At 37.4% G+C, this 20,128-nt stretch overlaps 1 protein-coding gene across 5 annotated transcripts in view; it reads right to left on the bottom strand.

Annotated features, from left to right (window-relative positions):
- The window catches only part of dennd4c (DENN/MADD domain containing 4C), a 61,281-nt gene that overhangs the window by 22,478 nt on the left and 18,675 nt on the right, over positions 1-20,128 (bottom strand). For all 5 annotated transcript variants that reach the window (XM_022678282.2, XM_022678280.2, XM_007255194.4 and 2 more), the window contains exons 2-8: positions 10,221-10,531; positions 4,835-5,087; positions 4,654-4,723; positions 1,964-2,133; positions 1,314-1,555; positions 1,093-1,159; positions 261-319 (exon numbers count right to left, since the gene is read on the bottom strand). In XM_022678282.2, coding sequence (XP_022534003.2) covers positions 261-319; positions 1,093-1,159; positions 1,314-1,555; positions 1,964-2,133; positions 4,654-4,723; positions 4,835-5,087; positions 10,221-10,519 — 1,160 coding nt within the window. In that variant the 5' untranslated portion in view covers positions 10,520-10,531. The remainder of the gene's footprint in view (positions 1-260; positions 320-1,092; positions 1,160-1,313; positions 1,556-1,963; positions 2,134-4,653; positions 4,724-4,834; positions 5,088-10,220; positions 10,532-20,128) is intronic.

A 20,128-nucleotide genomic window follows, 5' to 3' on the forward strand; every position in this document is an offset into this window, starting at 1 on the left:
TAAAAACAGTTCCCTTTTTTTTTTCTAAGTGGGAGCTGCCGAGCTTGTAAAAATGCTCTTAGCCTGACAGAGCTTTGGATGTGTTTCGCATTAAGCTGGGCTAAGAATATGGAAAAACTTGGACCTTTGAGTGGTCAGGGGAAATCCGGAGATGTTCAAGAAATGAAAAAATGAACTATAAAAGCTTACCAAATAATGTATCTGACCTTATTTTAGAACAGATTTTTTAAAACGTATTAATTATACCAATGTCAGCTTACCTTAGTGGTAAAGGTGTGCATACAGGCTGGGACAACATAATGTTTTCATGTGCCCAAGTCTGAAAAACAAAGAGGGCAAAAAAACAGACAGAAATTTTTTACTTCACATTTTTACCCCAATATGAACCTACCACCTACTCATCATTGTTTTTCCACTTAATTGGTTAATCTTTCATAATGATTAAGTGTGCTGGAAGCCACATTTTAAGGTAAACTTAGTAACACATCATTGTGTAGGGCTTCTGTAAGGTTTTGTTTTTTAAATCAGCAAAATTTTAAATGCTGTCAAACTCCAAACATAAGCTGCAAGAGTCTGAGTGAATTCTTAAGCAGGACTGAACTATACAGCTTAACGTGTTGTAAGTAATGTTTTCTAGCGCTGCTCAGTTCTAAAACTCTACTGTACTGGAATGAGTGATGTACTCGTGAGAGGGGTATCAATTTAGTGCTGTTAAGATTTCTTTGCGCATCAGTTTTACACATTCTACAAATATGCGAGACTCAGACACACTTTTCAATACTTTTCAATCAACTATTCAATACTCTAAGCGGATTTCTACATTGGATTTAATGGGCTTCTGCAGCTGAAAGAAAAACTGCATCACCTTGTGAACTTGTGCAGTGCTGCAGCAACTCGCTAAAAATGGGTGATATGATGTGGCTAGCTCTGTAAATCATTTGGGCATTAGCCTATCTGGACTAAAACAATGTGGCTGATATAAAACATTACCCGTCTATCCAACCTTCTCTAAAAGCACATTAAATTCAATTTAACCTTGTAAGTATACACAGTGCCTGCTGTTTAGCAATACAGTGATATTGATATGCATACCTGGACCATTATTCGAGGCCTCTGTGGTGAGGGGAAGGGCACATTATGCATAAAGTGGGAGATGTGTCTGAAAGATAAAAACACACATATGATATAGATCAAAAACTTTAACTTTAACAAATACTAAAATAGGTGGACAGGAATCCTTCACTGAAACTGAACAACTTCACACATTGTTTAGAACCCAATTTACACTTAATTAAAAGTTGTTTTTTTCTTACTTCTCAATGGGCAGAGGGTTGACACTATCAGCTGAGAGCCTGTAGAGGAACATGAGGAATTCTTTAAAGGCCTTGAAGAAGGGCCACCGTGAAAGCAGACAGATGCACTTATTGGTGTTGACTGTACGGCCAGGAATGGGTTTCTTGTCTACAGCGGTGAGGAGTCCCAGCTGGATCTTCTGCTTCTCACTCAGATTTTCTGTTGGGTAGAGCTCATAGAACTGGATGGCTGCACCGTAGACCTAAAAAAACAAAAAGAAAATGACGACGGAACGTGAAAACTTCTACTGAGACAAATTCTGAATATAGAATATAGACTTTTTTTTTTTTTTTTTTTTTTAAAGAAGTCCAGCGTGGCAAGTGTAGAGTACAAAGGCTCCAAGAAGGCATAATAGCGATAAAAATAAAAGAATGCTATTAAAACATTTTCCATTAAAATGACTGTGTACATTTAAGTTTCTTGGCTGCTAGAAAAGGTTTAAAGGGGTTTAATTTGCTGGTAAAACAATTACTTGACCAAATAAATGTAAATTACCTAATAAAACACAAAAATAGCTCTGAAATATGTGTGAATGCTCCAGAGGGTGACTGAGAACTAATGAAGCAGCCTTTAAATCTTGTTTTATGACTTGCAATTTAGTGTACTTTACCTTTTCCCCAGAGGAGCTGGTTAGGACGAAAGTGGAGAAGACGGGTAAGGGGTAACGTGTATTTGGTGCCCAGGACTCAATCTTGGCTCCCATAGGAAGGCAGAAGAGAGGCACCGAGTCTGAGAGAGGAAAGGACTCATAATCTTCCTCTGGGTAGCGGAAGATCAAACCTGAAACAGGAAGAAAATGTACCGTCAGAACTGAGTGTACTTGTCAATGTTTTCCTGACCGGAGAATGCTCACATTTGAAATGTTTCAACTCTGTCTTCGATTAATAAGGGTACTGGTAGAAACAAAAAAGGGTGACTGGGGATGATTCATGTTTGATATTAAGCGACACCCTTTCTTCGCCTGGTTTATAAAGATAAATAAAATACAGAACAGCAGTTAAAATATAAAACATCATAAAACCTGTATGAGCTGAACCCAGAGAGAGGATATGAGCCAAGTCATGCCAAGTCAATTAAATATTAATACTTTAGACATGTTCATTCAGACTTTATATACACACACTGGCATGCTCAATATTGAACAATCCTGCTCAAAATGTGTCATTATGAATATTTAAAGTAAAGGTGAACTGATCTTCAAAAAACAAAAGGCTACATTTATTTTAAAGCAACAGTCTGTAGTTTTTGGGGATTTGAGGAGATTGTGAAATGCAAATGTATGTTAATGTAAATAAATTGCTGTGTAGAAATTCATATTTTGGAGTAAATGGTTTTGTTCATTTAGTCCATTTATGAAATATTATCATCACTATATGTTAGAGTTTCCCACAGGTAAAGTATTAACAACAATTGACCCTAACATAAGGAGAGGCCAATAAGGATGCTCAGTGTATTTGTGTGTTCCTCTCGCCCATACCCCGCCCTCCTTGACAAAACATTTTTCTGTGAGAAACCCTGTATTAGACGTATAATATAATTATTGCTCTAACACCATTATTACTCTAAAATCACTGCACCCCAAGAATTCTAAACTTTTAAAAATGTACAAGATCTTCATTAGCTCACTGGGTCTGTGGCTTATGGCACATGTCAATGCTTTGCAAATACACTAATTTCCAAAACCATATCCCTACAGCCAGGGATTACTCTAAGCAGAGTCTAGCACCAACTTTAAAATTAAAATAGCTGGTATTCACAAAGCAAAATATAATTGATGCAGAGTTTTTTTTTTTTTTTTTACTAGCAGTCTATGGCCAATCTATAGCCCAAAACAAATGTAAGAACATTCCCAAATAGAAACATTACACTACATTTACACATATTGACTCATGCGTGACAGGGTTGCAAATGTTAAGTATCTGATGCTGCTTAGCCATGTACGAGAAGCAAAGTAAGGCGAGTCAGGAAGTCCAGCCCTTTGACGATTAACAAGCCCAGTCACTTGAAAGGAAATGAGGCGGAGTGTAGATAAAGGTCTTAGCCAGCAGCACTAAGAATATTATAACTGTGAAACAGCAGACATTACAGCAAGCCATGTACAGTGGAGCACTCGTATGTTGTTTCAGCAAAATGTCAAAAGACTGACTTTAACTAGGCTAGCAGAAAAGGGAAACGATACTTTCTGTGCTACCAGATAACATTTACCCTTAGCTGGCTTGGTAACAAGTTACACAGTAAAATTTATTGTATGGGAAGGATGAAGGTTAAAAGTGGGTGTTCTTCATTGTGCAGAGTTTCAAATGTGTGAATGGATTTCACTGCAGGCACCTTTAGAAATATTAACTATACAAAAAGCCTCAAGTATATGCTCTGCAGAATCTGCCCACAGCCTTTCTTTCTTCTATGTAGTGTTAAGGTCAGATGATTCTGTTGGCTAGCATCATACATGGCCAAGCTAAAACTTAAAATGAGTCTGTTCTTGATCATTTTGTATTTTTCCTTTACAAACTGACAGACTGACAGAAACAGCAACTCTGGGTTAGTTTATTAATTGAAACGTGTTTGATTTCAATTGTTGGATGTGGTAAAGTTAAGGTGACCAATCTCTGCCAAGCTTCATTTGGGAACAGCGTTCTTGTCATGGTTGTGGACCAAACAAATGAGCATGAAAACAGCAGCAGAACAGCTAATTTTATCTGCAGCAGAACACAAAAGCTAATAAAATTGCAGAGGATAAAAATATGCAATTAATGGTAGAGAATGGCTGAGGATTGTGTAGTCATCAAAAGTTTGTCTAGGTGCATCCTAGACTGTTCATGGTCCACAAAGACCTCACTAATGAGCACTCGTGTGGAGGAAAGCAGGAAAAAAGAGAGCAGAAAGCAGCGAATGAGCTGTGATAAGTGTGTGAAAGTTCTGAAGCATTAAAAGTATCTGTTTTTTACATCCAGAAATAAGTAAACTGTGTAATAACACTGCGTAATGCTGTGCCTTCCAGCTGTGTCGAATAAACAAAAATTGCATTTACTTTAAAGCTAAAGCTTAAATCTTTCTCCTGTCATTCACAGGCTTAATTAAGTTAATCTCATTTTATTTGTTTCTGATCAGCACCTTGATCTCAATTTTCTATAAAAGGAGGGACTGACAGTGTGTCGCATACTGTGTAAACTGATGATAACAGAGCTGACGCATAGGGGTCTGTGTTATCTTTCAACACAGACCGGGTTATTAGAGTTCAGTGTTGATCACTAGGGAACAGAGAAATGAATGAGGAATTAAAAACGTCAATCTCAGACTTACCTGCTTTATAGGCGATAGAGTTGGAGGCAGACACAGACTTCTTGTAACACAAGAACACACTGGACCCCCACTGGAATAATAAAAATATATAATCAGTGCATTTTACAAAACAAACAATCTAGTCATTTCCAAGCCGAATTTTTTTTTGTCAGTGTCATTTATCATCCGTGTGTGGACTCACCATGCCACAGTTCAGGTTCTTCTCAACCTTAAGAAAAGTGTGTGGAGGAGTCTCTCCTTTGCTTGTGATTATGACGCATATGTCCGTGACTGCAAGGGAGTTCTGTGGCTGGACAGGCGGCGAGCGACGGAAGGTGACGAAGATGCGCTGAGATGTGGCCGAACTGTTGTTAACGTTAGCGCAGCGCCCATATGGTGTAGCCTGGATCACTTCACAACCCTGCATCAGACGGTCCTTACCTTCATACAGCACCCTGTGTTGACAAACAGAAAGACCGTACTATATTATCAGTAATATTTCATAAGCTTTATTATCTTATTTGCTGCATCTGTTACAAAATTTGTTGTACTTGGCTAGTTGTACTGCAACTAAATTTATATAAACAAACAAATAGATAGTATCCCAATATTTGAAGATTTTTCTTTTCTTAATACATGACATTTATTGCAATATTCCAATAAAATACCACAGTCAACATCCAAGCGAAGTCCTCAGTATAATAGTCTAACCTGTTATGCTCTATCTATCTATATAAACAATGCCTAAACAATATAAAAAATCGAATCTAATTTGTTTAAATAAATGCTAGAATGGATCTTTAAGCAATGAAAGGCAATCCTTAAATATTTTCAAAACTGATAAACTGGTAACATTTCAAGGATATATCAGTGGTGTCGTATTTCGAATGATTTGGCAAACAAAAAAACAAGATTTGTGTAATTTAATATGCTGTGGGGAGGGTGAGAAAGCATGTATGGGCAAAGTGAAAAGAACATAAGAGTAAAAGGTTAAACAAGAGCGTCTCTAATCCATTCACTCACTGCCCTTTTACCTGGATTGGGAAAGTTAAAGCTGAACTAGGAAGAAGCCTTACAATAAGATAATAGTCCTGTGAGAAGTGCTGGCAGGCCATGACTCATTCTACCCAGGCCACATTACATTACTTCCACATTTTCCCCTCAGTCTGTACACTGCTATGACATTACTGCTAAAGCCTTTCAGCCTTTGAGCCATTTCAGACGCCAGACTCACTGTCTTGCATTTATTACGTATATTTGTACATATTATAACCAAGGTATTCTTTTCGAAACCAAATAATCCTGCCTTTTTCTCTCTAGGAAGTTTTCATGTTTACACAATCCAATACAGATTATAAGAGTTTAGTCATAACCAATTTAGTTAAAACAGCCACAACAAAAGCACTATCAATAGGTGTCCTCAGAGTCTCCTTCTAAATCCTTAGAAGCTCCAGAGCTTAAATCAGGGCTAGTCAGTGTTTTATTCCTGAGGATATCTGAACTGATGATCAAGGGGTGAGTCAGACAAACCAAACAATTATGTCCAAGCCACGTGAAGGGAAAAAAAGAAGCATTTTTTCCATTTTTCCAGCTGGAGGCACATTTCTGACACCTTAGTCAAACTGGGGAGACCAGGGAAGCTACAAAAAGATAGCAATAGCTTGTTGTAAACTTAAAATGTAAATGGGGGGATATGATTTTGTTGTGCACATCAGTACATTCCACATTTAAAAGCCTTCTGTGCATTTAAAATGTATTTGCATCCCAAGTTCAGCTGTTTATAATTCTTAAGCAATACAGAAAGCAGACAGGAGATCATCATCCAGCATGCATCTCTCTCTTTGTTCAAAGTGTTCAATTTTAGAATACCAGACCAGATACCAGAGCCATATTCAGAACACAGTGAGTGATAAGAATGCAGGTAATCTTTGATAATATTCCTTGCTCCATGTGTCCTAAAACAACTATGCTATATATCTATATATGATAAAAATATTGAATCTAACTTGTTTAAATACATTAAATACAATGTTAGCAAGAATGTACTAAAGATTAATGCTCAGGCAGAGGCTGCTATTTTAAGTCACATACTGTATTTGCACGGTGTAAAATAAACCAGAGTCTGATTTAACCACATTAGAAAGTGCAGGCGTGAAAACACCCTAGAAAGACACACCCTTATTAATTTTAGCCTTGAGAACAGAAATAACATAACTTAACAGTTTAACATCATGACATGTAATGGACATGTAATGGTCAGATTGAGTCCATTTAAATACTGTGTGTTCAGGCCTAAATCTCCTTGTCTTTTATATTCCAGCCATCATTTGGCCTGCAAAGAGGGAGCTTCAGGGAAAAAAGCAAATAAGCAACATTATTATCAAAGCCTTAATGAAACATGCATGATCAATGCACCCTTAATCTTCTCAGAGGCAGGTGACAGACAGTCTCAGTATCCTCACCTCATATGCCTTCAATGGGTCAGCCTAGCCTGCCAATGCCAGGCCAAGACTAATAGAAATCTTGGTGGAGGTAACAGGATCAGACACCAATCGACTGAAGGAGCAACTAAGAGATCAGCCTGTCTTTTATGTCTGGATCTTTCCTTAATCTCTGCACATTACGAAGAGGAGGAAAACACTGGCAAAAAAAAAGCAGGTAAAATCCAGCCAACCCATACTAAAACCCAAAAATAAGCATCGATGAGAAGCTAGTCATGAAAGCATGAGGCCCAAATGAGGAAATAGCTCAGTTTTGCCAAGTGACACAGACAGTAGAGCGATGAATAATTAACAGACTGTGCTCTTTTTTGCACCGACTCATAAAACAAGGTTTGATCTGATATAAATCAATGTCAAAACAGATGAGCTAAGAACATTCTAAAAGAGCCCAATGAAGTTAACCTCAAGTAAAATAGATTATACGTTTAGAGAACACGGCAATTTACACTCAACATTAACCTATATTATTAACAAAAGAACAAGTGGCCATTAACTTTTCCCACTATTTAAATTTGACATTTATGTTTAAACAAATCAAAATCAGCCGGCTTTGCATTAAAATCTAAAGGCCTATATGGTCACTTCACAGAAAATAAATATCAAAGACATTTTTATCAGCAACTGTGATTCCAGAAATCTGATCTCTAAAGCACCCTTTTCCCACTTTTTCCTTTACAACATCTCCCTATGAACTGCACTAGGATTACCTCATTCTATTTTCAGGCTTTACTAAAGGGCAATTTAAAACCCACTATCAGTGCAAACAAATCCACAGACCAGTTAAATATAGGTTCCCACGGGAGAGGGTTAATTTGTAAGCCCTCTTATATATGCTTATATGTGTACACCGATCACCCATAATATTAGAAGCCCTGTCTTGTTTCTGCATTTTTATCAGCTCCACTGACCATAGAGGAGCAGGTTTTTTTTTGTGGTGGACCATTCTCAGAGCTGCAGTGACACTGACATGGTGGCGATGAGTTAGTGTGCATTGTTCTGGTATAACAGGAGTGACAGCAGTGCTGCTGGAGTTTTTAAACATCTCCTTATCACTGCTAGACTAAGAATAATTCTGCAAGAGGAAGTGTTCTCAGTTTAGTCCCAAAGGAATTTTAGAGCGTTTCCTTTGTGGTTAGAACGTGATTTGACCTCGACCCGACCAAACTATCAAATTCACTCCTCAAGTTTCAGCTTAACAGCTGTTCAGGTGCAGACGTCACATCGCAAGATGTTGAAAGGCACCCAAGGCAAATTAAAATCATACACGGCAAGGTACAACTTGCCTGACGCAGTTTTCACATTTCCCGCAAATTATCCTGATATACCAGTCCAGTATCATTTTGCATTACTGATGTGCATTACTGATGACATGATGTTGAGAAATGTGGTGAAAACAAGATATTAGATATTAGATATTGTAATATGTACATCTCTCATAACATTTAAATATTACAATGTATTTTTTTATTTCGATAGTGCAGCTGTAATCCTAAAAACTGAGAAAACAGTTGGACTACAGTCTGTTATTATAGAACCAAAAAGTGCTCCTATATTATAAGAGGAGACAATAAAATAGGCAACGAGTGTACATACGAGGAATTGGCTGGTCTTTATATGTAGACAACATTAAATTTATAAAGATATAAGATTATTTTATCCCTGTCAAACTAAATTTGCAGTTAATTTCATCCTTGTTCACGTTGTTAGTATACTTTACTAAAAACTTAGGCCCAGTTAAAAAAATAAAAATAAAATGTTGAATCTGTTGATGGTCAGTCGGAAGATCTGATACATACCACAGGAAAAAAATGCAAGTGAGAAGAAAGTGAAAAACTAAAAAATGAAAGTAAGAGACACAGAGAGCAAGATAAAAAGGACTTTGAATGCAAAGCATGTGTGAGCACTTCCTTGTGCAGCAAGAGGCCTGTTACCAACTTCTCAGAGAATCTGTAACAAGCAAAGCATGACGCAAATAAAGATGATGCAAGCAGTCCCAATGTACCAGTCTAGGCTTTCCATTTTCTATTCACGAAAAAGCATTGCCAGCTGGTTAGTGCTCACAATACTAATACAAATAAATAAATGGGACTGGACAATTTTGGTACTATAGTGGACAAGCCATGTTTCTTAAAAAATACTGATATTGCTTCAGCATTAGGATTTAGAGTTTAGGATTTAAGTTTCAGACCATGATAAGAAAAAAAAAATAGTATTTAAAATTAGTACTGTAGTCATGAACATTAAAACAATGCTAAAACTAACATTCTGTTTTAAACAATAAACATTAATTAGAAAAATAATTACTTGGCTTGGTTTTGAAAACATGCAATAAACGTGCAAAACATATATATTCTCTGGGTAGAAGATGATGACAAGCATTTAACGGTCATTGTACAAAGCAATCAATGATTTTATTTTTTTTAATTAGCAATTAAACTGGCTTTGCTAAGCAAAATGTAATGGAAAGCTCATTGAGGGTCTGGTCTGATGCCCGCACAAGACAATAAGAACTCTGCAGCATTATGTAACCCACTGATATGGAATGAGTGAATCTTGCCAAAAACGTAATTGCCTTCATATGGCACTGTTAGTAAATCACTCACTATTAGAAATAATTATTAAATTATTATTAAAAATAATCAAATAACAATTAGAACCTGAATACCACTTACTTTTTTGATGCATCAGCATTTGGAAATTAGTTGGCAATTTGCATGATGATAATACACATTGTTATACAGGGAGTTAAAAGTTGCAGGGCATCCTTTTATTACATAAACTACATATGGCGGCTTTCAAGGTGGCAGCCATGTTCAGGACATAGCCTAAAAAGATAACCCCCCTCACTTATCATTTGCTATGGTATTCAGATATGTAATTTTCAGTTTGGATGGTTTCCCTTTTATTTGTGAAATAAAAGGATGTCCTGCAAATCCCGTACTAAACTCTCTCTACAAGCTTCTCATAAATGCAAAAGACTTAATCATAAAGAGTCCAAGTGAATATTATACTTGATTAAGAACATCAAATGGTCAATACCAATCAATTGGACTACTCAATCTCTGCATTATAAATAGTTACACTTACCCAATGTCGCTTAAAGGAGGCTTCCCATAGCCCCTCTTGTAACACAGGAAAAGTTCTGGACTCTTAAGGCTTCCATGGTTGAGGTTGGCTGGCTGGCCTGTGGTGGTGACCTCAATGCATGTAAAGCCTTCAGGCACAGTCTCACCCGCAGACTTGTTGATTACTGCCAGATCAGTGATTGGGGCTTTGGGACCACTAGACTTTGTCTCAGAAAGATCCTGCTCTAGCGGTGTGGACTTGTCTGTCAGTCCGGCCACCACGAAGTAGTCCGTCACGCGATGACCCTTGTCTTCAATCATGACTGGACGTGCCTGTAAGAGATGAGGTAGTACTTTAGTACTGTGAAAACTGACAGGTTTTAGGGATAAAATAGATACTTGGAACTAGTTGCACTAGATGTATGCAAAGTTCAATCCTAGGCAAGTTTTACTAGTTTATGCATATCTAAACCAATAGGGGTTGCACCACACAGACAATTCTAGCAGAAATCCAGAGTATAGACGGTTATCACAGCATAGCACTTTTTTTTTAATCCAGATGCTTCAGGCGATTTTGTGTATGTAGCTTTCCTTGTCTTGTTTTTATTAGCCTTACAAAAATGATAGGTGAAGTGCCAATCTGTTAAAAATCTGAAATGTTTAACATTCTCAACATTATATCGTACAACTTCTTCAGTACTCTCATTCATTTAATTCTGAATGCAAGTGATGACCTACAACAAAGAGCAAAAGAAGCAATCCAGTCCTTGGACATTGTTTAGAATGGAATCATTGTGAAATGGCTCCAGTCTAAGACAGACAGGAAGAACTGACAACAACTTCAGAGAACAGAATGCCAGAGGAATGCACAACACACACCAACCACCATGGACAGAAAATCAAGAGTTTAGCAACATTACAAAACGACTCCTCAGAAAAACACACAGAATAACATATGCAGTTTTTTTTAAATGTCTGTGAGGGTTTTTCTTTTTGTTTCGTGCCTCTGTGTAAAACTCCCTGCTCTAAAGAGTGAAAGTGATAGACAGAGCACACAATTATACATTAGCAACAGGATAAGGCAGTAGTTAACATGGCTAGTGCTAATGTGGACAAGCCCCTTTATTAGGTAAAGGGAACACTTATTACATCTGTACAAAAAACACTGAAGTTTCCAAGGTCAGCACTATTAAAAACACTTTTAACATGTGCCAAATAATATTATGGTTGGGATCTCTGTGAAAATGAGTCAATAATATAATGGAATAAGGATGTGGAAACAAGGTTGTGTCATGTCAAGGACAGCTTTAATTGTTTAAAAGACAACAGCAGTACATCAAAGAGTTTCTAACTTAAAATACAATGGGCCTGAAAAGTATCATAACCTCTCTATGAATCTCTTGAGAGTTTACAGGGCTTTAAATCAACATATTGTGTGTTGGACAATCGTAAAGTACTGCATTGGAATGTAGTTGAATGGAGCCCATTCACTTACTCTAGCTACATAATTCCTCTATGACTAAAAGACCGTAAACAATAGCCGACAGAGAGCCAGTTTGTAGAGGCTAACATTTCTCCTGGCAGTAGAGAACTTCAAAAATGAAACAGGACATTGATATTTCCAGTCATTTCTCAGTTGGATGAGGTTTAAGGGTAGTACCTCCCTGAACATACAAAATGCATGAGAATACACATAATAAACTGCATGTGCATAAAGTAGCTATTGAAGTAGTTATTAGGGTGCATTAATATCCGCTTGTGACACCAATATTGATGACATATTTTATTATTTGTCAAAGTAGAGTTTTGCATCTTAAATGAGATGTATAAGCTTGGAAAAAAAAAAAAAAAAACACAATTTACTGGTTGAGTAATTGCATATTTGAACATCTGAAATTGGTTCAAGCATCATCTAGTGGCATGCATGTGTATCAGTAACTGTTTCATGGTATCAGTTCTCTTTATTGACAATACTGATGCTGTGTGCAAGTACCAGTATCAGCACCAATACAAACACTGTATGATTATTTGTGCAACAATTGTGGTTACTGAATTAAAATCTTATTGAGATATTGAGCCTCAAGTATATAGAGCTGGGTATCGTTTTAAATTTTGCGATACCAGAACCATTTTGATAATTTAAATTCGGTACTGAATTGTAATCAAAATAGTGAGAAACAGCACAAGAGGGATTGCCTGAGATTTTAGCACAGCAGCAGAGTGTCGATAATTTAAATGGTCACCGCCCACATGATCTCCGCATTTCTCTGCACACTCTCCACTTGTTTGCACAAGGGCACCGTCTATGTTGTTTTTACCTTGCTGTCCGTGCTCTCCACGTTTGGCACGCTTATGCACGTTTCATGCAAAGTACCGAAAACAGGCACCTAATCTTTCAGTACTTAAGACATTTCGGTTGGTGCCTTTATGGTATCGAATTTCAATACCCAGCCCTACCAGTATATATGGTTAAATAACTCATCCCCCTAACAATGAAGTGAGATAGAAAGCTACTGACTAAGCCTAAATACATTTAGACTAATTTGGAAACAAAACTCCAGAAGTGCTGAGCTATAGCCTGTAACACGAGTAAGGCGCAAATCGTTAATCCATAATGCCTTCCAAAACATCAGTCTTCAAACCAATCAATTCCACTTAAGACAAAGAATAGGGAAGAAGAAGAAGTGGAAGATGGGCAGAATGACAGTGTGAGGTGGAAAGAGAAAGAAAGTAAACTTCAGCCCTCTCATTTGTCTTCACCATTAGACATTCTGCCAGACAAATGAGTGAGAGATTATAGAGCTTTATCCGCAAGTTCTTGGCGGCTTTCGTGATCGGACATAGCGAAGGATCTGGCAGTGGTTAGCTCTCTATAAATCTGTTACTTTAATGCGGGAAACCTCTAAAGTCAACTATCAAATGTGGTGAAGGAGATGCTTATTTACTAGTGCATATCTGAAGCTTCTAGGCCTGTTGTGAGAACCAATTTTTTGGACAATATTTTGCAGCAGAAATAATTGCTATAAATGATATTGTCAATTTAAGACCATTTAATGTCACTGATAAATCATTAGTATAAAAATGTGTTTAAAACTAATAGGTACTGAAACATTTTCTAGGCACTGCAATCATAATTGATTTTTTATGCATCCCTCACAATAAGTTGATAACATAATTATGAAAGCCTGGTTATTGAGCACAGATTTGTGATTGACTTTGCATAATGATTGACTTTGTTTTAAGCTGTATTTTATGAACCTTGTTTGTTTTTTATGTATCACATCTACTGTGTTGTGTAAGACTGTCTCCTTTAGAACATTAACCTGCCCAGGGACAGGAAATGAAAATTAGCCATCTGGCTAAATCTAGCACACTTACATTAAGAAATAATGATGTTCATTAATGTGTATTGTCCCCGTTATTTAAATAAATAAATAAAATAAAATAAATAAAACCAAAGGGACTAGAATTCTGATAACATGCCTGTGTGGGGCCTGTATGTGTAGCCCAGCTGGGAACTGGGAAGTTTTGTCCATGCGGTGTTATTGGCTCTATCAGGGTAAGTAATGGGACTAGTATGGTTTCAACATGAGTCCCATTAGGGTTGTATACTGTACATGGGGCCTAGACTCTACCCATGTGAGATTATGATGGGCTGGAATGAAAAGAGACAATTTATTAATTTATTAAGCATTCATGCAGTGGGCTTAAATCCAAGCACATGTATAATAAGCAACAAGACAGACTAAAATTGATTGCTCACTTCACCAAAATTCACCGAGTGTTTTTTTTATTCTGTCCTCATGTTAAGAATGTGATTTCGTCATTGTCAACGTTGGTGTGCAAGTTTAGTCATTACTGTCTATTAGGGGTGTGCAATATGGCCCTACAATTATGTCACGATTATATAATGATACACTTGGTGATATGACAAAACACTGAATTAGAAGTGTATTTCGAGAATACACTGCTGCTACAAATAAGACTGTAATTTTATATTACATACGATGATATGACACACCTCTGAGTTATTAAAAATAAGAATTTTATTAGATTTGTAACAGAAGTCAATGAGCCAGAATGTCATGATACTAATGACGCACTCCAAAAATCTCTATATATTCAGGATTAAAATAAAATGAATGATACTGGACAGATGGATTTAATCCATCAATAGTAGATATAGAATGGGAAATGAGAACAGTCTGAATTTTTCTTTTGCTAGAAAATAGCAAAAAAGTAGTGCGCTGATATGATAATTAAGGGTGGGTGATATGGCACGATATCCCAGGGTATAATATTGTTTACGATATTTTTAAAAATGTTGGCGATATTAATTTTGTGTACAGTACGATATGGTACACCTCTATTGTCTACAGAAGGATTTGCATGTGAAAACATTTGCATGTGAAAAGCCTCAAGTGTTTATCAAACCAAGTTACAACAAAGGGTTGCCCCAAGACACCTCCAAATAGCTTCCTTGCATGTTTCCCATGCCATCGCTAAGTCGCCTGGCATCTAGGAGAAAAGCCAGTGTGAACAGTCCCCATCACTTTGTCAGCCTGAACATGGTCATGAACAAGAGGAACTCATAAAAATTCCTGACAGCCAGCTTCCAACACATTGTCCCTTCAGATCTTTGAACACTATGACTAGCAAGGGTGACTGGGGTAACCTAGGGTGACTGGAAAAGGGCAGTGGCCTTCCAGAAACATCCTAAAGCAACTCTGATCAGTGGGGGGTGGTACTGTAAGGCTAAGGCCAAAGCAGTTTTACTGCAGTTAAACACAATGGAAATAGTGTCTCAGTCTGAGTGAGGTTGCCCTGTGTTACTGGAACCAGCTTCCAAGCTTCAGTGGTTTAGTAGGATGAATCTGAGGCACCACAACAACTTAGGGGCATAACAACAGACATGTTTTATTTTGACTAGATCAGAATTACAAATACCATTTTAATATCTATAAGTAACTTCAGAAAACAAAGCCTATTAATTTGAGCATTGGTTCACAGAGAATGTAACCCTTTTTCAACACAGTAATTGAGTTTATTCTGCCCGAGAGAAGAACTAAGCCAATGTGCTCCAAGTTATTTCCAATTTTAAAGAAACTGTGGAGCAGCGGAAGTGTTCTCTCTGGCAAGATGGTGCTTCATATTCTAATACTTTTGGGATGAGTTGAGGAATTGAGAAAGAGGTGGGGTGGTTATCATCTAATATCCTGGACTCACTGATGCCCTTGTTACTGAATACAATCAAATCCTCTCAGTGACGCTTCATTATCTAGTAGAAATGCGACCCTTGACCGGAGAGGCCATTACTTCAACATATATCATAGGTCTAAAATTTGTTGTGGAATACACTAGTCTTCAGCCTCATTTTGTACTGTAAAATTCAGGCAAATAAATTAAACATATTATATCATTAGCATTTTCTTTTTTCTACGCATGTCTGGGGAATTATGCAAAATGGGACACCACTAGGGGTGGATAACATGAACCAGTGTTTTATCAGATTTGAAACAGAAGTCAATGATCCAAAACGTTATGATACTAATAATGCACTCCAAATATCTCCATATATCCAGGATATGGCACACCCCTAGATACTACTACATTTCCTGGCCACAATTCAAAACAATGCAGCCATGTTTAGTGTCCCTGCACTTTGCTTTGGCTTCACTACATAATGAGATACAATGTAATGGGGCTAAAATGACATCTCAATTACAGATTTAAAAAGAGGATAAATTCTTGTCTGCCGCTGTGCTATTGAGTGATGAGCGTGCAGTACATCATCGAAGGCTTTCAGCTCTCAATACTTGGCATGGATTACACACAGAGACATGAATAGTCTAAACCAAATCTCTTATTTGGGTGGTGTGTGGGTGTAAAGCCTCTCAGGCTTGCAGGTGTGAAGCCAGAGAATCTGTCTCAGTACACTCAGTGCGGTCTGGTCCCCGTTGTGTCCTTAATTCTTCAAACCACCATCACCTCATGAAGCTTTTTCTATGACCCTGCTTCTGTTTCACTTAGATGCAGTTTTACATGTTTAGCCTTGATCCTATGCCCTTTCATAAATGGCTATTTGTGCTTGGTGAGAGCAATAAAAACATTTCTCAATTACTGTGTTACAACGATATAGGTAAAAATGCACTTACTTGCACTAGTGTTGACATTGCAGCTCCTTGTTCGACAACTAAATTAAACTTCAGAGCTTGCACAAATTTGCAAATGCTTATTAAAACAAAACTTCACTCAATGTGCAGCCTACATATCCTCAATCTGGTGTGTGTGTGTTTTTTTTTTAGTTTTTAACCAAATCTAAATCAAACTTACATATGTAGAATGTGTAAAACTAACATGACATGGATGAAACAGACTAAAGACTGTAACACCATTAATAAGATACCCCTCTCAAGAGTACATTACGCAGCTATGTACAGCCAAATCTTTTTAAACTTTGGCAAATAATCTATTCTTCATACAGATAATGTACATATAGATCACAGATCAGCTATGGTCCATCACATCCCTCTTACGTATACTTACATACTGTAGGTGTTATTCTCTCTCTAACACGATGATTCAATTTTCCTTTTTATTCTTCAAGCAAATCTTGTCTAGACAGAATATTCTGACAAAATATGCTTAATGAGAACACAATCACTTCTAAACACCATATGTTTGATCCCACATAACTTAAGCACTGAAGCCACTTAACAAGCAGACAATATTTAGAACACATGGTGAACACATCTGCAGCTAAATATTATATTACACTTTTTTTTTTTATTCTATTCTATTGAAAATTCACTTGCAGGACAAATAAATAGAACGGATCTCAACTGAAATTTGAACCAACAAACATAAGCCTGTGTGACTGACAACCAACCCAAACGATTGAGTCACAGTGTACATATCATTACATTCTTCTACAAACACCAGCAATGCTGGGTTCTCTTGAACTGGATAATTTGCTCTGGGCTCTGGGTAGGAAACACTGAGTCACGGGACTACAGTGCCCGATTCCCAGCAGTGCTGGTGCTTCCATCTGCCAACCATGAGTTCACTCCTGCTGAGGCACTGGCTGCGAGTGGCCTCACACAACAAACATAGAAAAGATCGTGCCAATCTATGGCACTGCCAAACATGCTAAGTCTATACAAAGAGGAAATAAAAGCACTGTTATTGTCATTATCGCAGATATGTTGCATACGTGCTGACTATTTTATGATGTATTGCGTTTAAATTTTCTGCTGCTACTAGCCCAATGCTTAGTTTCTCATAGATGTGTCTATGCTGCTTGTCTAAATAGATTAGGGAAAATATCAGGCCTGAAAGATTGTACTTTACTAATGTTAAACATTTTATAAATATGTATATTAATGTCAATTATCTGCTTACTTAATTTATATAAATAATGATACAAAAAAACAGCTCCAACGAGCATATAGAAGAACTTTGTAGTTCTACAATTACAGACTACAGTCCTTCTTTTCCTTCTTTTGTCAGTTCAGCTAACATGTTTAAAAACTCCAGCAGCACTGCTGTGTCTCATCAACTTGTTCCAGTGCAACACACATTTTTGTGGCTTAAGGCCAAATCCCATTTCACCCCTTGGCCCTTCCACTTACCCCTACCCCTTGTTTTCAAGTGTAACTCTTCCCCTTAGAACAGAGTTACAAAAATGAATAATTATTGTTCATTCCTTAATTCTTCTGTGACAGGGAGCTTTGATTAGCTTTTATTTTATTTTACTTTATTTTTCTGCTCCACCTTAAATGTTGCAGCATTTTAGGTGAAACGGGAAAGTTATCTAGCTAGCTAGCTAGCTACTGAGACAAACTACTAGCTATCTTTTTTAGGACTGTTATGTAGAATTTGGCCAGAAAACATTGAAATTACACATTATACTATGGTTATATAGTGCTGATTATCACTTTTAACTAGGAAAAAAATACATTTGTGGGTTTCTTTGGTTGCTTGTTCTGCCATCTTACCAGTGATTCTCAGACCCCTCAGTTTGAAGTGTGAAAAATCTCCAGCCTCCAACAAGAATCGTGACACCCTTACCCCTTGGCGAGCACATGCAAAACAGAGGGGTAGGGGTAAGTGGTAGGTACAATGGGTAAAATGGGACTGGGCCCTAGTTACACCCCTCCTGTAGAATCAACAGCCACCTTAAATAACTGCACAATTCCCTAACTTAATCATTACCCTGAACCTGCCACATTAAAGACACTCGGAATCTGCTAGATAATCTACAAGAGATTCACACTGTTCCCGAGTATCAGCAAAGTCGTATGAGCTCAGCGTAAATTAAACTTGAAGCTTTATCCCAGCAGCTCTACTCACCTCACACGCCATCCTACTGGCTTAGCCTCGGGCGGTTGCCTTGGCAACCACACTTCAACCTGACGGCAAGGGATCATGGAAGAGGCTACCTTCTGAACATGTGTGTTCCCACATGAAAGGTTGCACCGCCCCAAACCTCTCCCACTCCCTGCACCTCAACCTGCTGGGAGCGCAATCATATCAAAAAGACAGATAAACAAGGCTGTTCTGGAGAAGAACCGTGAGAACAGGTTCTATAACAAGTACAGAGAGAAGAGCCCTCTCTGTTGTGATCAACAGGATGTGAGAGACGGGGCTGCCAAACATCTAATCCACCATGTTCAGAGCCTCATTAATTACTGTCTCACTGGCAGGGGATACAGTTCACATTCCATCAGCACAGAGGGAGGGAAGAAGAGAAAGAAGGTTAGGAGGGAGATGGAGCGAGAGAGAGAGAGAAGGGAGTAGGGGAAAATGAATCAGTCTTTTCTAACATTTTATCATCATCTGTCTTTCAGATGTTGGCATTTACGCATATCAGTATAATTAGTTAGGAGTCTTGATTTTTGAATAAGCAAATTGGCTCACTAATACAGATTAGAAATTCTACCTGGGTTTTTAAATTTGGTACTGAAGAATGAGGTATATATTGATTCCTGGCAGTTGGATGAAAGTAAAAACTGAAGCAAAATTATAAATCTGAAACTAATAAAAAAAAAAAACTTTCAGTGTTCGTCTAAATATACTGAATAATGGTAAAAATAGATCAAGCAATGACTATTTTTAAGATATATATTAGGGGATAGAGCCAATAAGCGCAAGATCCAAGCCCTTTTTATGCTCTACTTGTACAAATTACATAAAATAAAGGGTTTAGTTTCAATTTGTTATGCTTGGAATTTGTTTGCTATTAAAAGAGAGGACAACTTAGCCTTAGTATTTGAATTGGTAGTTTTTTCTGTGTAAATTTATAGTTATACTCTTCTCTCCTCTCTGTCCTCCTCCTCCATCCCTAATTAAAATACAGTTTTTATTTCATGACTTTTCATAATATTCTGAAGCAGCAGCAGCAATCATTTTCTAAATATAATTAAACAAAAATATAGGTATAAATTTTCACTGGAAAATAACGTGTACACTATTCAGTATTTAGCCATCATCAGCCAAATATTTCATTTTGTTTGGTATCAGTTAAAACATTTCATTCCAGTGTATCCCCATAAAAGTACTAAAAGTAATAACATCACAGCCAAAAATGCCATGCCCTAGTGCCTACAGTTAGCTCCAAACATCTTTATTAGCATAATAGTGTGCAAAACATGACAGTGCTTTCTACTGGTGATGACATAACTACATTTGTATGTGTGTGAAACCTGGGCTGCTTTACTTTCAACCACAAAGGAAGCAAACTGCTATCCTCTTGGAGGTGGTCTTAGTTTGGTCATTTTTTTGGGCTGTTTACAGGAGTCCACAAGTTCATTTGATGAACTTGCCATGAATAAGATATCTCACTTGAGATGATAAAAAAAAAGTGTGAAACTGAACTTAAAAGGGTGTTCACATTGTAAGCGAACTATAGATGGCTGCAGGACTTCTTCT

The sequence above is a fragment of the Astyanax mexicanus genome, chromosome 8, assembly GCF_023375975.1.
Source record: "Astyanax mexicanus isolate ESR-SI-001 chromosome 8, AstMex3_surface, whole genome shotgun sequence".
NCBI classification, from domain to species: Eukaryota; Metazoa; Chordata; class Actinopteri; order Characiformes; family Acestrorhamphidae; genus Astyanax; species Astyanax mexicanus.